Source organism: Gallinula chloropus (assembly GCF_964237585.1).
Source record: "Gallinula chloropus genome assembly, chromosome: 20".
In the NCBI taxonomy this organism is placed as follows: domain Eukaryota; kingdom Metazoa; phylum Chordata; class Aves; order Gruiformes; family Rallidae; genus Gallinula; species Gallinula chloropus.
This window is the reverse complement of record NC_140105.1, coordinates 3,555,764-3,574,585: the sequence shown is the minus strand read 5'-3', so window position 1 is coordinate 3,574,585 and position 18,822 is coordinate 3,555,764. Positions and strand designations below refer to the sequence as shown.

General features: G+C 46.1%; 1 protein-coding gene across 2 annotated transcripts; it reads right to left on the bottom strand.

The window, feature by feature from the left end:
- Nucleotides 1-648: 648 nt before the first annotated feature.
- Nucleotides 649-18,571, bottom strand: METRNL (meteorin like, glial cell differentiation regulator). 2 transcript variants are annotated; one of them, XM_084273554.1, is made up of 3 exons: nt 18,187-18,571; nt 2,492-2,551; nt 649-1,613 (listed from the first exon to the last, which is right to left on the bottom strand). In XM_084273554.1, the coding sequence occupies exons 1-3, from the start codon at nt 18,497-18,499 to the stop codon at nt 1,297-1,299; spliced, it is 690 nt and encodes a 229-aa protein (XP_084129680.1). In that variant the 5' UTR covers nt 18,500-18,571; the 3' UTR covers nt 649-1,296. The 2 variants fall into 2 exon arrangements, with proteins under 2 accessions (XP_084129680.1, XP_084129679.1); XM_084273553.1 differs by having other exon boundaries at nt 2,492-2,581; nt 18,187-18,558.
- Nucleotides 18,572-18,822: the final 251 nt, after the last annotated feature.

Sequence of the window (18,822 nt, the reverse complement as noted above, 5' to 3'; positions counted from 1 at the left end):
ATACAAGGGATGAGGCAAAAGGAGTCACTAAATGGAAACTTCTTATTTTAAGAACCTGACAGCCTAAACAAAAAGTTGGGACAGTAGAAAGTGCTGGGCAAGAGGTTAAAAATCATTGTGAAAATCCTCTTCAAGTGATGAATTGCAGGTTATGGGGAATGATGGAACTGAACAAGTGGGGAGCACACCTGTACCACCGTGGGAATCGGTACCACTGCCTCCAAAAGTGGCCCACCCTTATCAAAGCACTTACTTTTCACAAGATGTCCAGGCCCTCAGGACTCACAGACAGGCACGAAGGTCCACCTGGTGCTGAGCTAAGAGCCAACACAATTAAACACTTTAACATGAAGGGGCAGCCTGCTCTTTGGAGCCATTCCCAAAACAACCCCATAGGCATCAGAGAGAAGAACACTTAAGAGCATTGCCTGGACACGTGTCTAAGAATCTCCAAAAATAGCTCCCACTTCCCCTTTGAAAAACACTGTGGTTCCTGCTGCCTCACAGGAACTCTGTTTCTGCTCAGAGAAGCCACAAATAAGTGAGCAGCCCGGAACTGATCTATAAGCACATCTGGACCAGCCCAGATTGACCTTACAGAGAAGGGGAGGGAAAAAATTAAATAAATAAAAGATTTTAAGCAGCATGTGTCAAATCCAGGGACCTTTATTTCTCTGGAACGGAAAGAATTTGCCAGCCTGGACAAAAAATTGCAGGCAGCCATTGTACATTCTTTCAAATAAAAAAAGAACACACACACACACAAGAGTTTGGCTCCATAAATTTCTGTCATAAGAAACAACTTTGAATTGTACACCAAGCTTTTTACAAAGCATCAATGTTAAGATGGTTTACTTTGCTCTATCACATTCTTGGCCATTTATACAGAATATGCCATACCAAATGCTACATCAGCTTAAGAGACTTTTAAAAATTAGTATTAAAAAGATACAAAGGCATGTTGGCTTTCATTTGGGTTTTTTTTTTATTAAGACATGGGAGTTTTCTTTGTTTGTTTTCCTAAGGAAGTCACTAAAAAAATATAATAACTTAATTCATAAGGACAAGATTGGTTAAAAATCCAGCCTTGCTTGCTTGGCAGCCTTCTGAGCTCGTACCTCTGTTGCTTCCATTAGTCTAACAGCGCTGCAGGCTGCAGACGTGTCCGGGGGGTCTCAGCCTGCACTCCAGATCTGTCCATGCTCTCAGTTACTGGTTTTGTTCAGAGTTTTCACCCTGGCCAGGAAATATTCCCAGCCAAATGCTTAAAAGCGACCTTCAGCCAAACAGGGGGTTTCAGTCGGGGCCGATCTCGCATGGGTTTAGCCCTTTGTCTTTTGCCTCTCTGTACATCCTTTGGAAGTCTTTAAAACGAGGGGCACAGCCTAACCTGGCCTCCCCAAAGTGCATGCGTCCCGTGAAAAGGAAGTCTCCATCTCCTGGTTTCACCCCACACTCCAGCAGGGTCTTGATTTGTCCTCGCCAGTTCCCACTCTCCCCTGTGAGCTGGAAGACTTTGCTCTTCTGCCTGTACAGTTTGTTGACACCGACGTGAATTATGGATTCTTGCTCCTCTGCCAGGTTTGTCACATCTTGAATGGAGCCTCTGATCACTGGAAACAGAGAAAGGACATCAGGAAGAGTTACCCAAACCTTCTCTGGAACAACAGATGCCCCGTCCCTGGAGGTGTTCAGGGCCAGGATGGATGGGGCCCTGGGCAACCTTGTGTAGCTCCAGGCCTGGAGGTTGGTGTCCCTGCCTGTGGCAGGGGGTTGGAGCTTTGTGACCCTTGGGGTCCATTCCAACCCAGACCATTCTATGATTCTATGAACAGGCTCCAAACTCAGCCCCATGCAACCAGGCAGGTCAAGAGGAACTGATTTCACTGCACCAGCCCCAGTTTTGGTCCTATGTTGGTTTTAGAGTTAAGTTTATATCAGTAACCTCCAGCATATATTTGTGTCTGTTCCAGTTTATATTTGCAGCCTGTCCAGCAAAGGGCACTCACATCTTCAGTTTAAACACAGAAATCATTTCAGGAAAATAGCATGGATCATGGTAAAGAGTTCTGAAAAGGAGACACATGCTTAATGCTCCCTGACAACTTTCTGCTCATCAGCCATCACAGACACCAGCTAATATTAATTTCCCCTTTAAAAAGGGAAGCACAGAGAATGATTGAAACTTTTGGCCTTTTGTCAACACCCCATTTTAGGGCAGCAAGTAGAGGCCTCTCTTAGATGAATGCAAGTCTTTGAGCTTCTACTTTGACTATGGTTGCTGGGTCATTCTCTGCCCATACCAGGGAAGTGCCAACCAGGTTCTGAGGTCCTTCACACCATGTCCTCCTCCCTCCCTTTGCCCCAGCACAGCCCCATCAGATGGTGTTTACTGCTGATGGAACTTGCCAAGCCCAAGTCCATCACTGTTGATGGATGTCACATTGAAGCAAACCACCCCAGGGGGAGAAAGGAAGAAGAGACAACTCACCAAAATCACTAGTGCAGACAGCCAAGAGGACTTCTGTGTCACTGCACGGTCGGCAGGGAGCTGGAGAGACAGCGTCAGAGTTAGCAAGGACTGGAAGACAGTAAATAAACAAGCCATTATTTAAATTAACCAAAAACTGGACACGGAGACACACACACACACACACACACACACACACCCACCCCACTGGGACAAGTGGTCTAAAGACCTGTCGGGCATCAATGACATTACAAGAAACGGAGGCTACCCCCAGCCCCACGAGATGTCTGTGCTGAAGCAGGAATATGGATCTCTTTCATGCTCTTGCTGGGATGTATTATCCAGCAAGCACCCCACACACTCGCTCTACATATGCAAAATATGTTTTGATACTGGGTGCATTTGCAGCGTGCTCTGCTGTACATTCAAAGCTCTTGAGAAGGCTTTGAAGATCATATGCCTTTTAAACTCTGATGGCAAAGCTGCTTTCTTACAATTTCTATCAGGCGTTGTTGGGCTATTTCACAAGCCACTTAGTCTATCACCACATCAAAGATCCAGGAGGTTACATAGTGGGGGAGGCAAGGAGGGGAAGGGGGGGAAAACAACCCCAACACAACACCCCAGCCCATGTGTTTGAGGGCGTCAAGGCAAAGCGGAAACTCCAGCCCAGAGTAGAGCCGGTATCTGTTAGAGCTCAAGCAGCACAAAGACCATTTCCTGTACTGCTGGAAACATTCGGATATCTGCACTAATCTAATCAATGCAAGAATGTGGCTCCTCTTTGTACTCAGCCAGCTATTTCTGAGCAGAAGGTACTGTAGTTGCAGTACAGATGTTTCTATAATACCCTACTGGGTTCAGGAATTTGCTTACCATCAGGTTCTGCCCTGCCCAGCAATGCTAATTAAGTCTGTCCAGCAGGGCCCAAGGATCAGTTTGGTCTTTCACTTGATAGCATCTTGAAGCAGCACTTGTCCATTGACATGCTGCTCTGCATGAATCAGCACAGGCAAAGACTGGCTCACGCTGGAGACGAGGCCAAGCATCCAGCCTACAGTCCATTTCATCAAGCAACCCATGGTCAAACCCCAAGCTGAAGCGACCCCAACTTCTCCCCACGCCCCCCAAAAATGAGGTTTTGAACCTCAACATCTGAAAACACTTAGTTACCAGATTCCCAAATAGTCACACCCTTCCTCTCGCCCCCACCCGCTTCCCGGAGAAGTTTATCCGCTGCATTAAGAAGCGCATTTGAACTAATCTAAACAACACATAACTGGTGCCTACGATGCTCAGCTATTAGCCTGGCTCTCTGAGACAGCACAAGCCATTCTCTAACTTAAGACACAGCAAACCTCTTATTTTTTCCAAGGTCCCAGGAAGGCAGCGATCCAGAAAGAAGGATTATTGAACCAAATCCACCAGATTTGCTCCAGTCAGATGATTAATACACAGTGTAACACTCTGTTTAATAGGATTAAAGTGAATGTAAAATGCACATTTCTGGGCAGGGATATTTGAAGGAATAATTCTAGAAGGTTAGAAAGCTCCAAAAGTAGAGACAAGGAATAGGAAAAATAGTTTTGTTAAAGCATCTGCATCAAGTGAGTATTTCTATTTAGTTGAGTCCAAACACCTCCACGGCTTTAGAAACAAGTCAGCCGTTAACACCCGTCCTTCCTCCACACACCACTTGAGTTCTCTTTTTTGGAGAAGTCTGGAAACTGTTTAATATCATGAGAAATACAGAGCCAGCCAAAAGCCTGGACAAAATTGGAGTACTATAATAATTTAGTCTAAAGTTATTATAATTTTTACTCAAGAGATTTTGATTAGTGGCTAGACCAAACATCCAAGTTTCATCTGACAGCAAAAATGCCATTAATCATATAACATCCTACCCTGGAGTTGTTTCATTTGTGGAGCTTCCCAAATTCATCCTGGGCAAATACACCTCTTCCCCAGCCTTGCTCAAGACCCGAGTTTGATCGACCAACTGGAGGGAAAGCCTCCAGCACTGTCATACTGAGAGAAGCTCTAAAACAAAGCACAGCCAATGGGCATCCTCAAAATCCACAGCTGGATTTCAGACACTGGATTTCAGATATTTTGTTCTGTGAAGATCTAATAATAAAAAGGCATCTCAACCTTTTTAAGTCTGAGTGAAAACAGCCTTGGTTTATTCCAGACATCTCTGTAGTTTGCTCAACCCCATCAGAAAAATGAAAAAAACAAGATGACTAAGCCATTTTCCTTCTCAAAAGGAGTGCAACACAAGCAACAACTTTAAAGATGAAAACCAAAATACTTTAAAAGTGGTTCCTCCCATTTAAATAGACTGACAGCATGATAAATGAAATGACCAAACCTCCACGTATACACAGAATGAAGTCGTTTTAATTTTGGACTCCAGGCAAAATCCTGCATCCTTTTTAAATGCAAAAGGAAATTAAAACTCCTCAACACTGCTCACACTAGATCCTTACTTAAAACCTAGTTCAGACCCATGCTGACTCACAGCAGCTTGGTGGCATGCAAGCCTATTTTAACAACCATTTACCACCACCCATCGCTGCAGCAACAGACATACGAAGAACAGAAATCCTCTTCTGTGGAAGAACTCCCACATCTGCATTCACAGAGTATCAAATATACCTTGCAAGTGGCAAAAACAAGGTATGTGAGCACAGATGGAAAGCGAGTCGTGGAGGATTACTGCTGAGGTAAACGGACCATTAAAAAGCAAGCAACAGTCGCTCGCTACATGCAAGGCCTCATTCCTCCACAGTCTCATAAAAGAAACAAAATCCTTAGGAGAAGGCAATGCCTACACTTTCTTTGGAGTCACTGGCGTTAAGGAATCTGCGTGTTTATGCTGCAAGTCAGTGATTTTCGCTTCAGTTCAGCACTCCAGGATGGGCCAGCAGGTGTTTTCCTCCATCAGTAGGTCAAAACGACAGCCACACCTCAGGCTAAAGTTGGACATATCCTTATAATCAAAGAGAAAGCCAAAATAAAAGCATCTAGCTCATGCCCAGCAGGAGGTGATGTTCATTCTGGGGGAAACAGGCCTGGTTACTACACAATGCTGCTGTGTTTGCTGGACGCCCGACTCCCTGGGGATGTCTCGGGCTGCCCAGGTTCTTGCGTCCAACAGCAAGACTGTGAATTTGCAACAACAACAATATCAACGTCAGCTGCTCTAATTCCTTTAAACTCGATAAGCCAAAGAGCCTTAATTCATCCAGCAGCAGGGGAAGGGTGGAAAAAAAAAAAAAAAAGGAGAGAAAAGCAGCATTTTATTGAAGCCCTCTAAAGCCCAGATGCCTATAACTCAACTCCATCGCCGGTGGCATAAAGCCTGCATTGTGCACGTCGGCTGCCGACTCTCCTGGGAATGCCTTTGATGGATTTTGACAGTATCCTGACCTGAAGTAACCTGAGGCAGCCCCTCTCCTTTCACCCCCCCGCCCCCCCCAGGTCCAGTGCCTCCAAAGGCCTCTCTATTCACCTCCCCGCAGAGGGAGATGTAATTACATCATTCCTCACAAGCCAGCAGTCATGTCCCAGCTGCTTTGAGCGATTTGCCCTCTGAACCTGATGTTACCGGGGAAGACGTGGCGATACTAACAATAGACTACACTTGTTGGCCAACAGCTTTGTCAAACTTGTTGCTGGTCCTCTCCGCAGGGAGGCAGAAACGCTCAGGAAGAGAGAGGGCCCTGCCCTGAGGAGATGCCATGAGCTCCAGAAGGTCTCCAGCTCAGCCAGCACCAGGGACTTGAGTTGTCTAGAAAGGATCTCCTCCAATATTGAGGATGAGTTTAAGTGCACCTTTAGTGCTACAGTTTAGCATGAGTCTCATCTGCCTCGAGTGCAGTGAGTAGGTGTTTCCATCCTCTCTCAGCACACAAACTCCAGTTCTTCCTCCTTTGGGTTGCAACATTTGCACACAATTCTCTGAAACCAGGAGATGGAGGTTACTTGAAGGGCGATTGTCATGGTTTAGGATGACAGGTCCTTGCGGGACACATTCAGAGAGAGACGTGCTGGCTCTGGTTGCAGGCATCACAGAAACCACATGAATGGGCTGGATCTTCTTTTGAAATGTGTGTTTCATCAGCCACCCATGGGTCTGACTGACCTTACCTTACTCCAAAACCAGCTTCCAACTAGTAAGAAGTCTCTGCCTCTCCTGAATTTCCTCAACACACTCCACAACCTCACAGCAATCATGAAGACCAGCCTGCAGCTCCTCACACACCATCCCAAAGCTCCACTTACTGAGCCCAAAAGCTCCTCTCCATCCACCCCACGTCTCTGGGTAGGTCCCGCTGAACACAGAGCAGCGCTCCAGCAACACACACAGGAAAAGAGACACCCTTTAAGCAGAAGTGAAAATGTTTAACACAAAGTAATTGCAGAAAACCGCTTTACCGAGGAATACCCTTTGGTTTGATTGAGCAGCTGGTGTACGCGTGCGGTGTGGTAGAGGTGTGGATGCTGGGGGAGGGAAAGAGTGAGCTGCTTTATCTGTGCTTCCACTTTCCGTGGCATGCATCACCCACACATTCGTGTTTCTGAATAACCCTTTGAAGAGCAAGCAGACCTTTCAAGTATCAAAAGCTACTGAGGAAGCCCGGGTAGGGTTGGAGCATTATTTTGTGTTAGTTCTGGGTTTAAATCTTTTGATAACAACAAGTGGTCCTTTCTCTTGCAGGCTCAGCAGCAGACATTTAAATGGGTTTTGGCAGAGGCCAGGTTGATTTCAGCTGCAGCACCTCAAGTTGTACCAGTGTAGGGCCGCAGTAAACCCAGCTCTTGGATGAAAGCTCTCAGCCTGACATCACCCTTAGTTCACATGGAACAGAAAAGCCCCACACCCTTCAAACGCTTGCTGGAAGCTCTGCAATCACAACTGTACTGGAAAGGGCATCATAGGATGAGTCTCCTTCCTGGAAACATGGAGCACAGACTTCTGAGAGCAGGTTAAAAAAATAGAGATGTGGTTTCACCGATGACTCTGCATTTCTCCATCATTTCTCTGGTCCTAAGCAGAAATGATTATGTCTCAACTGATGACCGGGTTGGTGATTTGGGTAGGAGACAGAAGTTTAAGGGCAAACATCATACTAGCTAGGAAAAAATAATATATATTGCCCTGATCCTGCTTTAACTAATGAAAAAGTAGAATAATTCCTTGTAATTATTTCTTCCTAAGCTTGCTTAGGCTTTCTCTCTGAAGAGGCAACACTTCTGCCGTGAAACAAACCTCCCACAGCTCATATCCCAAACCAAAAGACCTGCTGCTCTGCAGGGGAGTCAGACACGAATTTGACAACCACTCTGGTTTACCAGGCTTTGACTAGTCACCACTTTTCTAGATATACCTTCAACTTTCCTCGCCCCCTCAGAAAGCTCTTCCTGAGCAAGCCAAAATAACATTCAACCTCAAAACATTCACACCCCACATCCCCCCACCCCTCCACGGAAACACCATCTAAACTACATCAACACATCTGCACATCAGCACATCTCATGCTTCAAATGAACACACCAGCTGGGAGCTCGGGCCAGCAGAGCTGCATCCAGCCCTCTTGCCTTTAACACAATACCTGCAGCCATGCAGACAGGGAGAACGTGGCCAGATGACACAGAGCATCTCCACAGCTGGGCTGGGAGTTACTGACACAACACACAGAGGAACACTCTCCTCAGTTTTTTGTTTAACAAGGTTTTCCTGTCTTTGGATGGGATAGGATTACACAGCTTGCTGCAAGCACTGCACTTCTCCCAGCGTGTCAGTAGGAAAACGCCAAGTCAGGGAGTAAACATGGGAGTTGGACCTGTGATACACCCAGCCCCTTGGCTCAATAACCCTCAGACACGGGATCCAAAGGGATTGTGCTTCTTCAATGAATAGAAGGTTAACGCTGTGAATGACACACTGAGGGAGTTTAGTGCTCTTCTGAAGGCAGAAGAATTTGCTAGGAGGTTAGTCTGAGCCCCAGGGGTGAAGAGGCAGCTTAAAATAAGGATCGTGAGCAAAGATACAAAACACAAAGACTCCTACAGCCAAAACACAGCCTGTTTTGGTACAGGACAAGGTACCAGCAGCTGCATTATAATCATGATGCTGCACTGGATGTTCTCCCCTGACTTCTTCATGTGAACCAGAGATATGGATGGTTTTATCTCATCAGAAAAGAAAGTGTCAGCTCCGCTTCCTTGCCCTATATCCTATTTAACATCAGCGCAACCTGCACATGTGTACAGATTTCCAGAAGTAACTTGGAAAATACAGACACTGGCCAAGAACAATTTAAACCTGCAAATAAGTGTAATGAAACACAGACTTTCGTATGCTGTGGCATGGATTGTGCCAAGAGAATTAATACCACTTCCTTCCTGCAAAGAAAGGATAAAAAAACATCTTGTAAACCTCACCATTAGAGATGTGATGACCTTTGTGTTCTGAGAAACATCAAGACAAGAGACCATAAACCAAAAATTTATCTTTTCACAGAATTGTCTTCCAAGAGGGTATTAAAGCCCTTAAGCACCAGGGAAGACCATGTATGTAAACAGGGTGAGGAAGAGATGTGGTAGGAGGCAAGCTCCACTCGCAACAGCTTTCAGAATGAAACTTGGCTCGGCAGCTACAGAGCATGTAAGGATCCTCTGGGATCACAGAGTCAGTGCCTTTTGGCTGCTCCAAGATGCAGCACCCATTCTAACAAATGAGCTGAAAGGTCAGCTAGAAAGACAAACAGCTATTTGTTTAAAATCTTTTAAGAAGGAATGTAAAAAAGCCACAGAGCAGATTTTATTCACGCAGCCTCAGACACTACGAAGCTACAACTAGTGCACAGGCCTGGGGGTGGATCAACCCAGGAAAAATGATGAGAAGTGACAGATCTTTGAGAGACATCTGTCTGTCCCATCTCCTCTGGGCTGCCTGTTGCTCCATCAGGAAAAAAACTTAATGCCTGGCCCAAGCAGCATCTCCTCCCTCCCCTGCCTCCCCTCCCACCGTACCCAGCTCAGTCCTCATCACCACCCCAACTCTCCTCACCCCAGGGCAGTGTTCAGAGAGCAGTGCTGGGCTTCAGGCGCCCACACTGCCATGGAAAAAACCTCTGTGCCAGGGTGGGCAGTGCTGTAATGGTAACAGGATCAGTGCCAACTCCCTGCCGAGCTCCTACACTTACCCATTGCATCACCAGCCCTATAAAAATCCACAGTTACAGGCGAGCCTGCAATGCGTGGTGTCCAAAAAGCCCTAGTCAGCAGATCAAATCAGCAGTTCAACTCCTTCTGTCTGGATTGCAGCAGAAAAGAGAGAGCCCAGCAAACAAGGAGGATCTCTGCAACTGCACTAATGCACATTTCTGTGCAAGCAGAGTTCGTAATCATCTGCTATTTCTTTGCTTTCTCTCTTCCCCATCCTAACTGCAATGAAAGGGAAAAGCAGGCAGCAAGGGGACTGCTGGGATCTGCTGCTGCATTGCACAAGACACCAATATGAAGCCATAAAAAAAAATTTCTATTTTTTAATCTCACAGAGAATTCCTCTGTCCTTCCTCCAACCTACCACTGCTGCCCAAGGGGGTTGGGAGTGGGAAGCGCTGGGCAGGCGGTAGGATGAATGAGATGCTGGGAAGTCAGAGGAGAGGAGCCTCCATACACTTGAGGGCCTCCTCTGACCTTACAGCAGAGGAAAGGCCAGGGCAGGACCTCTCTCTTGGCTGCCCCACAAGAGCTCACCAGCACAGCCAGCCTCAGCATCGCACCTCCACACTGCCCATCTACCATGCAGCAGCACAGGACCAGAGCAAGTATCTCCAGTGACTCAAAACCCACCAACGTTGGTTCATCCCCTCTAAAATTCACATAGAAAATATTTCTTTTCTTCTAAAGAAAATGTCATTCCAAAGCCTTGTAAAAGCACACACTAACAAGATCTAGAAAAACAGAGGTATGAAGCCAGTTTTGGTGTCTTGTTTGGCTTTGTCTCTGACTGCTAACAAAACATGCAGCTGCGATGTCACGCAGCCCTTGCAAATGAAGAAGTTAGGTGGGTTTTACTCCCATGCCCTGGGGAAACTGTGCAGCCAAGGCACTCTGGTGTCCAGGCTTCCCTCTGGCCCTGCCAGGGCCATGGGAGAGGCTGGAGCCAGCACCTACTGCCAGACTGGATACCTGCCAGGAACGCAAAAGCCTTCCCTCCCTCCCCACCACCCTTCTCTTCGGTCTGGTCCATTAATGCCTCCTATGGAGCTGGGGAATAGAATTAAGTAACAAGTGGCTGGTTAAAGTTAAACCCTGAGAGTGGAATAATGACAGATCAAAGATTAAGTGAGTCTTTATAAAGGAAAAAAAAAACCCATAGGAAAAAAACCACATAGTGTATGTGCACTCACATCCCCACCGGTCCTTCTCCTTCCTGTTTCTAGAAACCAAATTCTCCTTGATATGTGGGAGAGGTCTGAAGGAAAAAGGCCAGTTTTCATCTTAAAACCAGGTTTATTTGATCAGCCTACTCTTGAGGGCGACTGTGGAAGGGCTACATCTCTCAGGATGAGGTGTTCAATGTCGAATCCAGTATTGGATGTTTGATCCAGTATTAAACCTCCCAAGGTCAGATTTAGCAGATCAGAGCTTTGGGCCCTGGGTAACTTCCACTTATCCATGCAATATTACGGTTTATATTTGTTGGCTTCTGCAACAGATTAAGGCAAAAGAGATATTCCCCCACGCCCCCTGTGAATCAAGGCCCTAACACAGGAAAACTTTGGCCCATGTTTCAGTGAATTTCTTATTCCTCGGGGAAGGTGGGGGGTGGGAAGAGGAATGTGCTTCCCCCGCCCTCCCATCCCTTCTCTAACTACGGCCTCAGGAATTAGCAAACTAAACAGTTTTGCAGTGCAAGCACAGAGCATTATTAAAGACTGCCAAGCAACTCTGCTGGATTGCGAATCTGTTTGTGGGACCATCTTCCACCATACATAAAGGTCAGAGCAAAGCAGAGCCCCAGCTGCCTGGACAATACACCTGACTGCTTATTGGTTTTGACTGCCCACTGAGTTGGGAAATAAGCTAACGGCATTCGTGGCCAGTCTAGCAAAAATAAGCTATTTTCTTACCCCCTCTCCCCTGCAGCTGTGTATTTATCATTGCAGCTCCATTGTCACCTCCTCTGCCCGCTGCAAAACCAGCTACTGTCCTGGCAACATGAACGGACGTGTGGGGCCAGAGGAGACTGCTGTCACACTCCTTATCTTGGGGGAGGGAAAGATTAAATCAGGGCATCCTTCCAATCCTGGGTTTTGTTTTGTGGGTTTTTTTAGGTGAAGACATCTTGGTTCAACTTTTTTCACCTTACTGAGGTTCAGATCCCACAAATGGCACCCCTTGCTCCATTTAAGAGCATCGAAGAGTGCGTGCATCCCCTGAGCATCAAAACTCCACTTGGAAATCATTTCAGAAGAAGAAACCCAAAAACTTTGCTCTCAACTCTCCCCCCCCCCCCTCCCCCTCCCCCCCAGAAACCTACTAAAGCAGGTTTCTAGCTCCTCAGAATTAATCCTGCTCCAGGCTCCATTATACAGCAGCCAGTTTGATCAATTTAGATGCTGATGCATGACACCCAATTCTGTGATATGCCCTCCAAAACCAGCTTAAAATATGGGGTTTTACACATACATGTAGGGTCAGGGAATGCACACAAAAACTGTTCAGAAAATCATTGGTCCTAAAGCAGAAGGGTCCAAGGGTCCCTTAACGAGGCCAGTTTTGAGCTGCGTTTCAGGCTGTTTTCTGGGGGGTTTCCCTTCAAACCTGCTGCTGACCTTTTAGAGAGGGGAAAAAGCCCACAGCCTATAACCCCACAGGAACCCTTTGGCTGGACAGAGTCTACCAAACATACCAACCACGAGCTCAGTCTTACTGGGCTTGGCTTCACTGCTCGTTAGGCATTTCACCAGCACATCCTGCGACAGTAATCCTGTGCAAACCAAACCAGGCCACACTCAGATTTCCTTCTTCCCCCCTCCCCAGACGGCATAAGACCAAGAGGTACAGTTTTAGCCTGTGCAGAAAAGTAGGATGGGGGGAAAACAAGACAAAGCAAGCTGGTTTTCTCACCTCATGGAGTGTATTGGAATATACACCCCTGGAATATACACCCCTGGAATATACACCCCTGCCAACCCCACAGCACTCTGCGGTGACCCATCCATGCCATGCGGCGCGGTGCCAACCTCTCAGAGAGTCACGATGACTCAAGCAGAACCTGTGCTGAGCATAAAGGTCGTGGGGTCTTTGAATTTTAAGCTTTCCCAGTGCCTCTTTCCACCACCTCTTCTGCTAAGTGCGGTGATGAGCACAGCGGGACCGACCGCGGTTTCCATGCCGCGCATACCTTGGCTGAGAGCGGGCACGGCCAGCCACAGCTTCCTGCTCACCGGCCTCTGGGACAGAAAGCAAGGATGTTTCTGCTCCAGCAAGAAGTGAGTAATACACCAGCACATCTGCTGCTGCGGGCTGCAAAGCTCAGCAGCACATGCAGCCTCCAAGAAAGAAAGAAAAAAGGATTAAAAATTGGTTATTTGGGAGCAACGTGAGGAATGCCTGAGATCAGGACCCTCTGAGATGCAATGACAACAGTGCACTGGGACACTACACATAAAGTTACATTGGTGCCACAGTTCTGCCAAACCCAAACTGCATTAAAGATCAAAATTTGTTAGTTGAAACACTGGCACAGTCCAAATGCTTCCAAGCTTTCTTAATTTCCAACCTGTTTTCTCAGGCCAGGGAATTAACAGCGTACAGGAAATAGCTGAACACTGATTTTAATTAGTTAGCTGGATTTATCCAGTTTGGGATTGTTTTTCAGATACCCACTTGAATGCTGTACCTCCTATCTATTAATATTCTCAGCCAGGTACCCAGCTTGAATAAAGAAAACATATAAAACAGTTACTAGAACCTGCACTAAGTGGGTAGATGCCATCAAGATAAAGGGACGTTTTTGTTAAAGTTTGACTTCTTTACTACACAAAAGCAGGTGGGTAATGAAAAGGCTTTCAATTTACCTCCTGAGCTCTAACAACCAAATTACAGACATCCCATGAGTGTGCAATGGGAAAAGCAAACTATGCAGCTTATTGAGAGCTGGATCCAGAGCTTGGATGAGACAATCTGGACACACAGACTTTAGCTAACAAAATAAAGGTCTTGGGGGCAAGGGGGCGGGGAGGAGAAAGAGGATTGACCTTCCACTCCATAACGTTTGTCAAACCTATAGATTCTCATTCCAGATCAGTTAAACAGAAGCTGAAGAACTTAAGAAGCAAATGATTCTCAAGGGACCTTCATGCTTTTTGTAAGAATTTAATCCAAGCAGTTTGCTGTGGCGTAAGGCAGAGCTAGACCTGGCACACACTCCACTATAGCTGAGAAGCTCATGTGGGTTAACACCTTCAGCAAACTTCTAGAAACTGTCTGGACCAACAACACTTTTGCCAAAACCTCCCTGTATTTGTCATTATAGCTGAGAAAAAGGTATTTTCTTCCAGCACAAGCAGAAAAGATTAGAATCAACAGAATTCAACAACCTAAACAAGTTTTGTTGCTTCTCAAATGCCTTCAGGCCAAAATGTCACAGTGCCTCAATTCTTCTGGGCAGGCACCAAGGCTTCAGAGCCTTACTTGCAAGCATCTGTTAATGGACCATCAGTATGGATGGGAATTATATAGGGGTCCAATCCTAAAGCTAATCTGAAATCAAAAGTGCTAGGAACACCCATCCCTTTTGGGTATCAGGAGGAGGAAGCAGCCATCAAGATGTTAAAATTGTCAAGGTGACCCTTAGGGACTACTCCACACAACAAGGTGACAAGCACAGCAGCAGCTTGCCTTCTTCCCAGCTTCAGAAGCTACAAATCCCCACTTTTTGAACTGCTTACTATCACAGTAAAAAAACATCCCCATACCAGATGTCAGCTGCCTGAATTCAAACATCAGCGTACCACAAATACTTCAACCTCATACTGCATTTCAGCAATCTGAATGAAAACCTATCAGCGTAGTACAAACACTTCCTACAGTTCGGGAAGCCATACGAGAACATGATAAGGCACAACTCAGAGCCAAGAAAAGGGTTAAGCCCCCCAAATCTGAAAAATCCTGTGGCTGCACCGTGTCATTCAACCTTCCCAAGAAAATGGAAAGGCCAATTCACCACCTGGGTATGTTTTCTACTGAATTATTTGCTAGGCTCTGATTAAGTGGGAAAGAATGACTGTAAACTAATAAAACTTGAGGTTTTCTAATTAAACCACAGGCACCCTGCCAAGCATTGCTGATTTGCTGATGCACCCTGCAATGTCAGAACTCCGAGGACACAACAGGTCATTAAAGTATTAAGCAGATGACTTATACTCTTTAATCAGAGCTGGGATGCCAGGTTAGGAAGAGAGAGTAAACTGAAGGGCAGAGTACAATAATTATCACCAGGAAACAAACACGCCGTTTAGGGAAAGTGGAGAGAAGTTGTTAGCAAGTGGTTATTGCACAAGGAAAAGGCTGGATTGCCCAGCCCCACACCTGGGTCTTTTATGACTCATTTCTCCCATTCTGCAGTTGTAAGAAAATAATGCAATATTTGTGATTTTCAGTCCTTCCCTGCCAGATGAAGCACTGCAGTGTGAAACAAGACCAGGAGGTGTGTGAACCTCTTCTGCCCAGCGCTGCTGGCACATCTCAGCCCTGGGTCCACAACAACATCAGCATCACCTCACAGCACACTGCAACTAATAGAGGACCAGGCTTGTTTTTCCAGTGTGCAACAGCTGAAAGCCACCACAAGCCATATCTGTGACCAAGGGACAGAAGTATGGTTGGAGAGAACACAGAACCTTAAATGCAGCTTTTGGCTCCTTCAAGCTCAGCACTTGCCTCTGGCTCGAGCCTCCTCTGGGATGAAGAAGTCACCAGTGATTTCAGTCAATTGATGATGAGATTCCCCTCCAAATGAGTGGCTCAGTAAAGGGCATTTCTTTGGAGTTTTCACAGAAAAACTTGAAATGGCCCCAGAAGAAAGGAGATCCACAAAGAGTCCCAAATATATTGCTCTATAGAAGCCTCACAAGGCAGCTACTTGGCAGTTTCCCTGGACATACAGATATTTCTAGGAGAATAAAAGCGTTTATCTGACTGAGTAGTGGAAAAAGTCATATATATGACATTTTCCTCATGGTTTCACCCCCTGCCACCCTTCCCCAGGAGTTTGGGGATCCAAAAAAAGGCAAGAGAAATAATTCAAAATACAATAGGGAGCCCTACTTTGCCCTGAAGGCTCTGCTGATGAACTATTAAAAAGCTGCTTCTGTCCAAACAAGACACTTGGAGCATGAAGCAGATAGCCTACCACATTGTTTCATAAGACAGTGCTGAAATTCAACCAGTCTGTGTTACAGCTGAGAACACAGCAGTCACAGAAAAAGTGAGTTTATATGCCTGTCAAAGGAGGAGGCTGTAACTGGAGTCAGTCCTCAGCTTGACTTCTGAAAGTCTCTGAAAAAAACCCTCCCATCAGCTTAAAAATCCTCCCAAGATTTTATGTGGAACGAAGAGCACTTAGTTCTGAACACACAGCAGTCTGTGCTGGCTTGGGATGTGACAGTATGCCAGCAGCATGTCCTTTGATTTTAGTAAACCTCAGGAGAACCCATGTTTATGTGCAAACCATAACCAGCAGTGATAAGCAGCGTTTCTAGCACACTATTTTAGTAGCAAAAGCAATTTCAACTTGGAGGGAGGAGAAGTAAAAAAAAACTCCACAAAACCATAGAACTTTTCTTGGTGGGTTTAAATGACTTATCAGCAGCCTGCCTCTGTCTCCATCCTCATAGCCTGTCAAAGAAAGAAGCACTGAATCTGGCAACATTCTCCAAATAACTGATTAAACAATGTATTTAATGTCTGCTGCAGTGGAATTTTACTACATAGCTAGCATTCTGCACAGAGCATTCATCTCTGCAGAGATGGTCTGACTGGGGACGCAGCCGTGCAGCAGATACCCAACTCCTGCTGCAGCACTTGTAGAACGCAGCAGAAGTCTGTTTGCAATGCAGGACCCGTGATACGAAGCTGCAAGCTGCATGCACAGCAAGAGCCGTGGAGGCAACTTACATACCCTTGAATATTTGTTTATAGTTTTCTTTGTTTCAATGGCAAACACGCCATCTATCCGTTATTGGGGTTACTGCATTAGCCCTCAGCCAGCTACCGCCTTGCCGAGTTAGAACTGTTCAGCTCAGGCCAACTAGGATCTGCTAAGAAAGAAAAAAAGAAGCCGTGTCTGGATTGCTGTGCCAACATCTGAAGGCCAGCAGAGTGGTGAGCACACACAGACACACAAAGCCAGAGTCCTGTTGTGGACCAGAGCCAGGGGAGAGGATGGCACTCGAGTTCTGCCATCACTTATCCCAAAAAAGGAGGAGGGACGCAATGCCTGGAAGATGCAGCCACAGTGTAATTAGCCACACCACCACTTATGAAGTAAGCATATGACATCACCACTACAGGATGTAGGCAGCCTACCTACAGCATCACTTTGCATCGGGTTTTACCCTGGGCCAAGTCATCTCAAGCGTGCCGGGAGGACTCCTCTCCCCTGCTGCAGGGCTGCCTTCGCCCCCAACCCTTTCAAAAAGAGAAATCATGGCCTCCCCACCTAAAATACCTGGAAAGGTCCCTTGTCATTCAGGACAAACTACCCTAGATCTGCAGTTCCGGAAATCTCCCCTCCCTGGTTTGAGAATAAAAGCTAGAGGCAGTTCTGAATGGCCGAGATGCATGGACCAGATACTGCCCATCTAAAGAGAATTTCCCCACCCCACCCTCCCATCCTCCACAAATGCTAGTTTTTCTTGATTAGCACAATTAGGTTACACCTAGAACTATTGTTCCCGAAAGCATTTAGCTTACTATTTAGTATCAGACTTAAGTATCAGGCTTGTAAGCTCTTTCAGTTTGTCCACTCCCCTTCCTACAAGCTCTTTCTTGGCGTGAAACTCCTCCTTACAAAACTTGCTTTTCATAGGGATTGAGAGAGAAGACAGCACCGGCACTGTAAAAGCATTGTCATGGTGTTGAAGAGCTCTGCCATGGCACAGTAACGCTCAAGACATTGTTAATAAGCAGAGCTGAGGAAGGAACACACCATTTGCCTTGTTTAAAAAAAGAAAAAAGCAATAATTAGGTCAGCAAGTAGCAGTAGTTGCAGAAGGGAGAAAAAAAACCTAACAAGGAAAAGGAGTTCCTCCTGGCTTCAATGTTTATTATTCAAAACATGCAGCGAGGTCTTAAAAACTTCAGTAAAAAGTAGTTAGAAAGCTGCCTCAGCAAGGCTGAGAAGCACAGCTCAGCCTGCACGTCACTGGAGGGGAACGCCAGCTCCTGTGATTCACCCCACGCCTGCGAGGGGAGAATCGCTCAACACCTAGCCCCTAACAGATCACTTGGAATCCAGCCTATGCCACCCAAATATCAGCAATAAACTCAAAGAAAATAGCAATTTGTCCACAATAGCCTGTTAGTAAATTCAGACCCAACCACTTCCCCAGTCACTCACTCACTCACTCTTGCCATCTGTACACATCCCATACACTACATGAAAACACGACCAATGTCCCAGAACTCACCAGAAACTGTGTGCAAATCAGATGCTATCCCCTTGTTCATCAGCTCGTACTGGAAGCCTGTAATTTTCCTGCTAATGTCCTGCTGGGGAGTGGCCTCAATAAACAGCCCCCCCTGGTCATAGCCAAAGCAGTACACTTTACTGGGGCTGCGATCTCCATCTCGGACCAAGAGTTTCAGTTCTCCAGTTTTTTCCAAATAAATATTTGCTCCTGCAGAGTCCTTGAAGGGCTTTATGCAAACAGTCAAACGTTTGTAAGAGGCAGGTGAAGTGTTGGGTCGCAGGTTGACTATGAGTGCTCCCGTAGGATACATCCACTCTATGGACCCTTCAGAACAGCGGAGGTAGACCTGTTCAACATCCTTCTTGTGAGACTCGTGAGTTAAACCACTGGGGGAAGAAGGAAAGAGAAAGTTAGAGAAATGACAGAGCTAGTAGTAATGTGATTGTCATAACCTCAAACCTTCAAAGACCCACATCAACAAACACGCAGAAATCTAGGGCAGTGTTGAGTTTTAGCCCATCCAGCTCGGCAGCAATCTTAGTAACCTGCAATCTTAGTATTATGGAACAATTATAAATCACCTCTCAAAAGACAAAGTCAAACCACTAGTAATTGACTTCAAAATTAAATAGG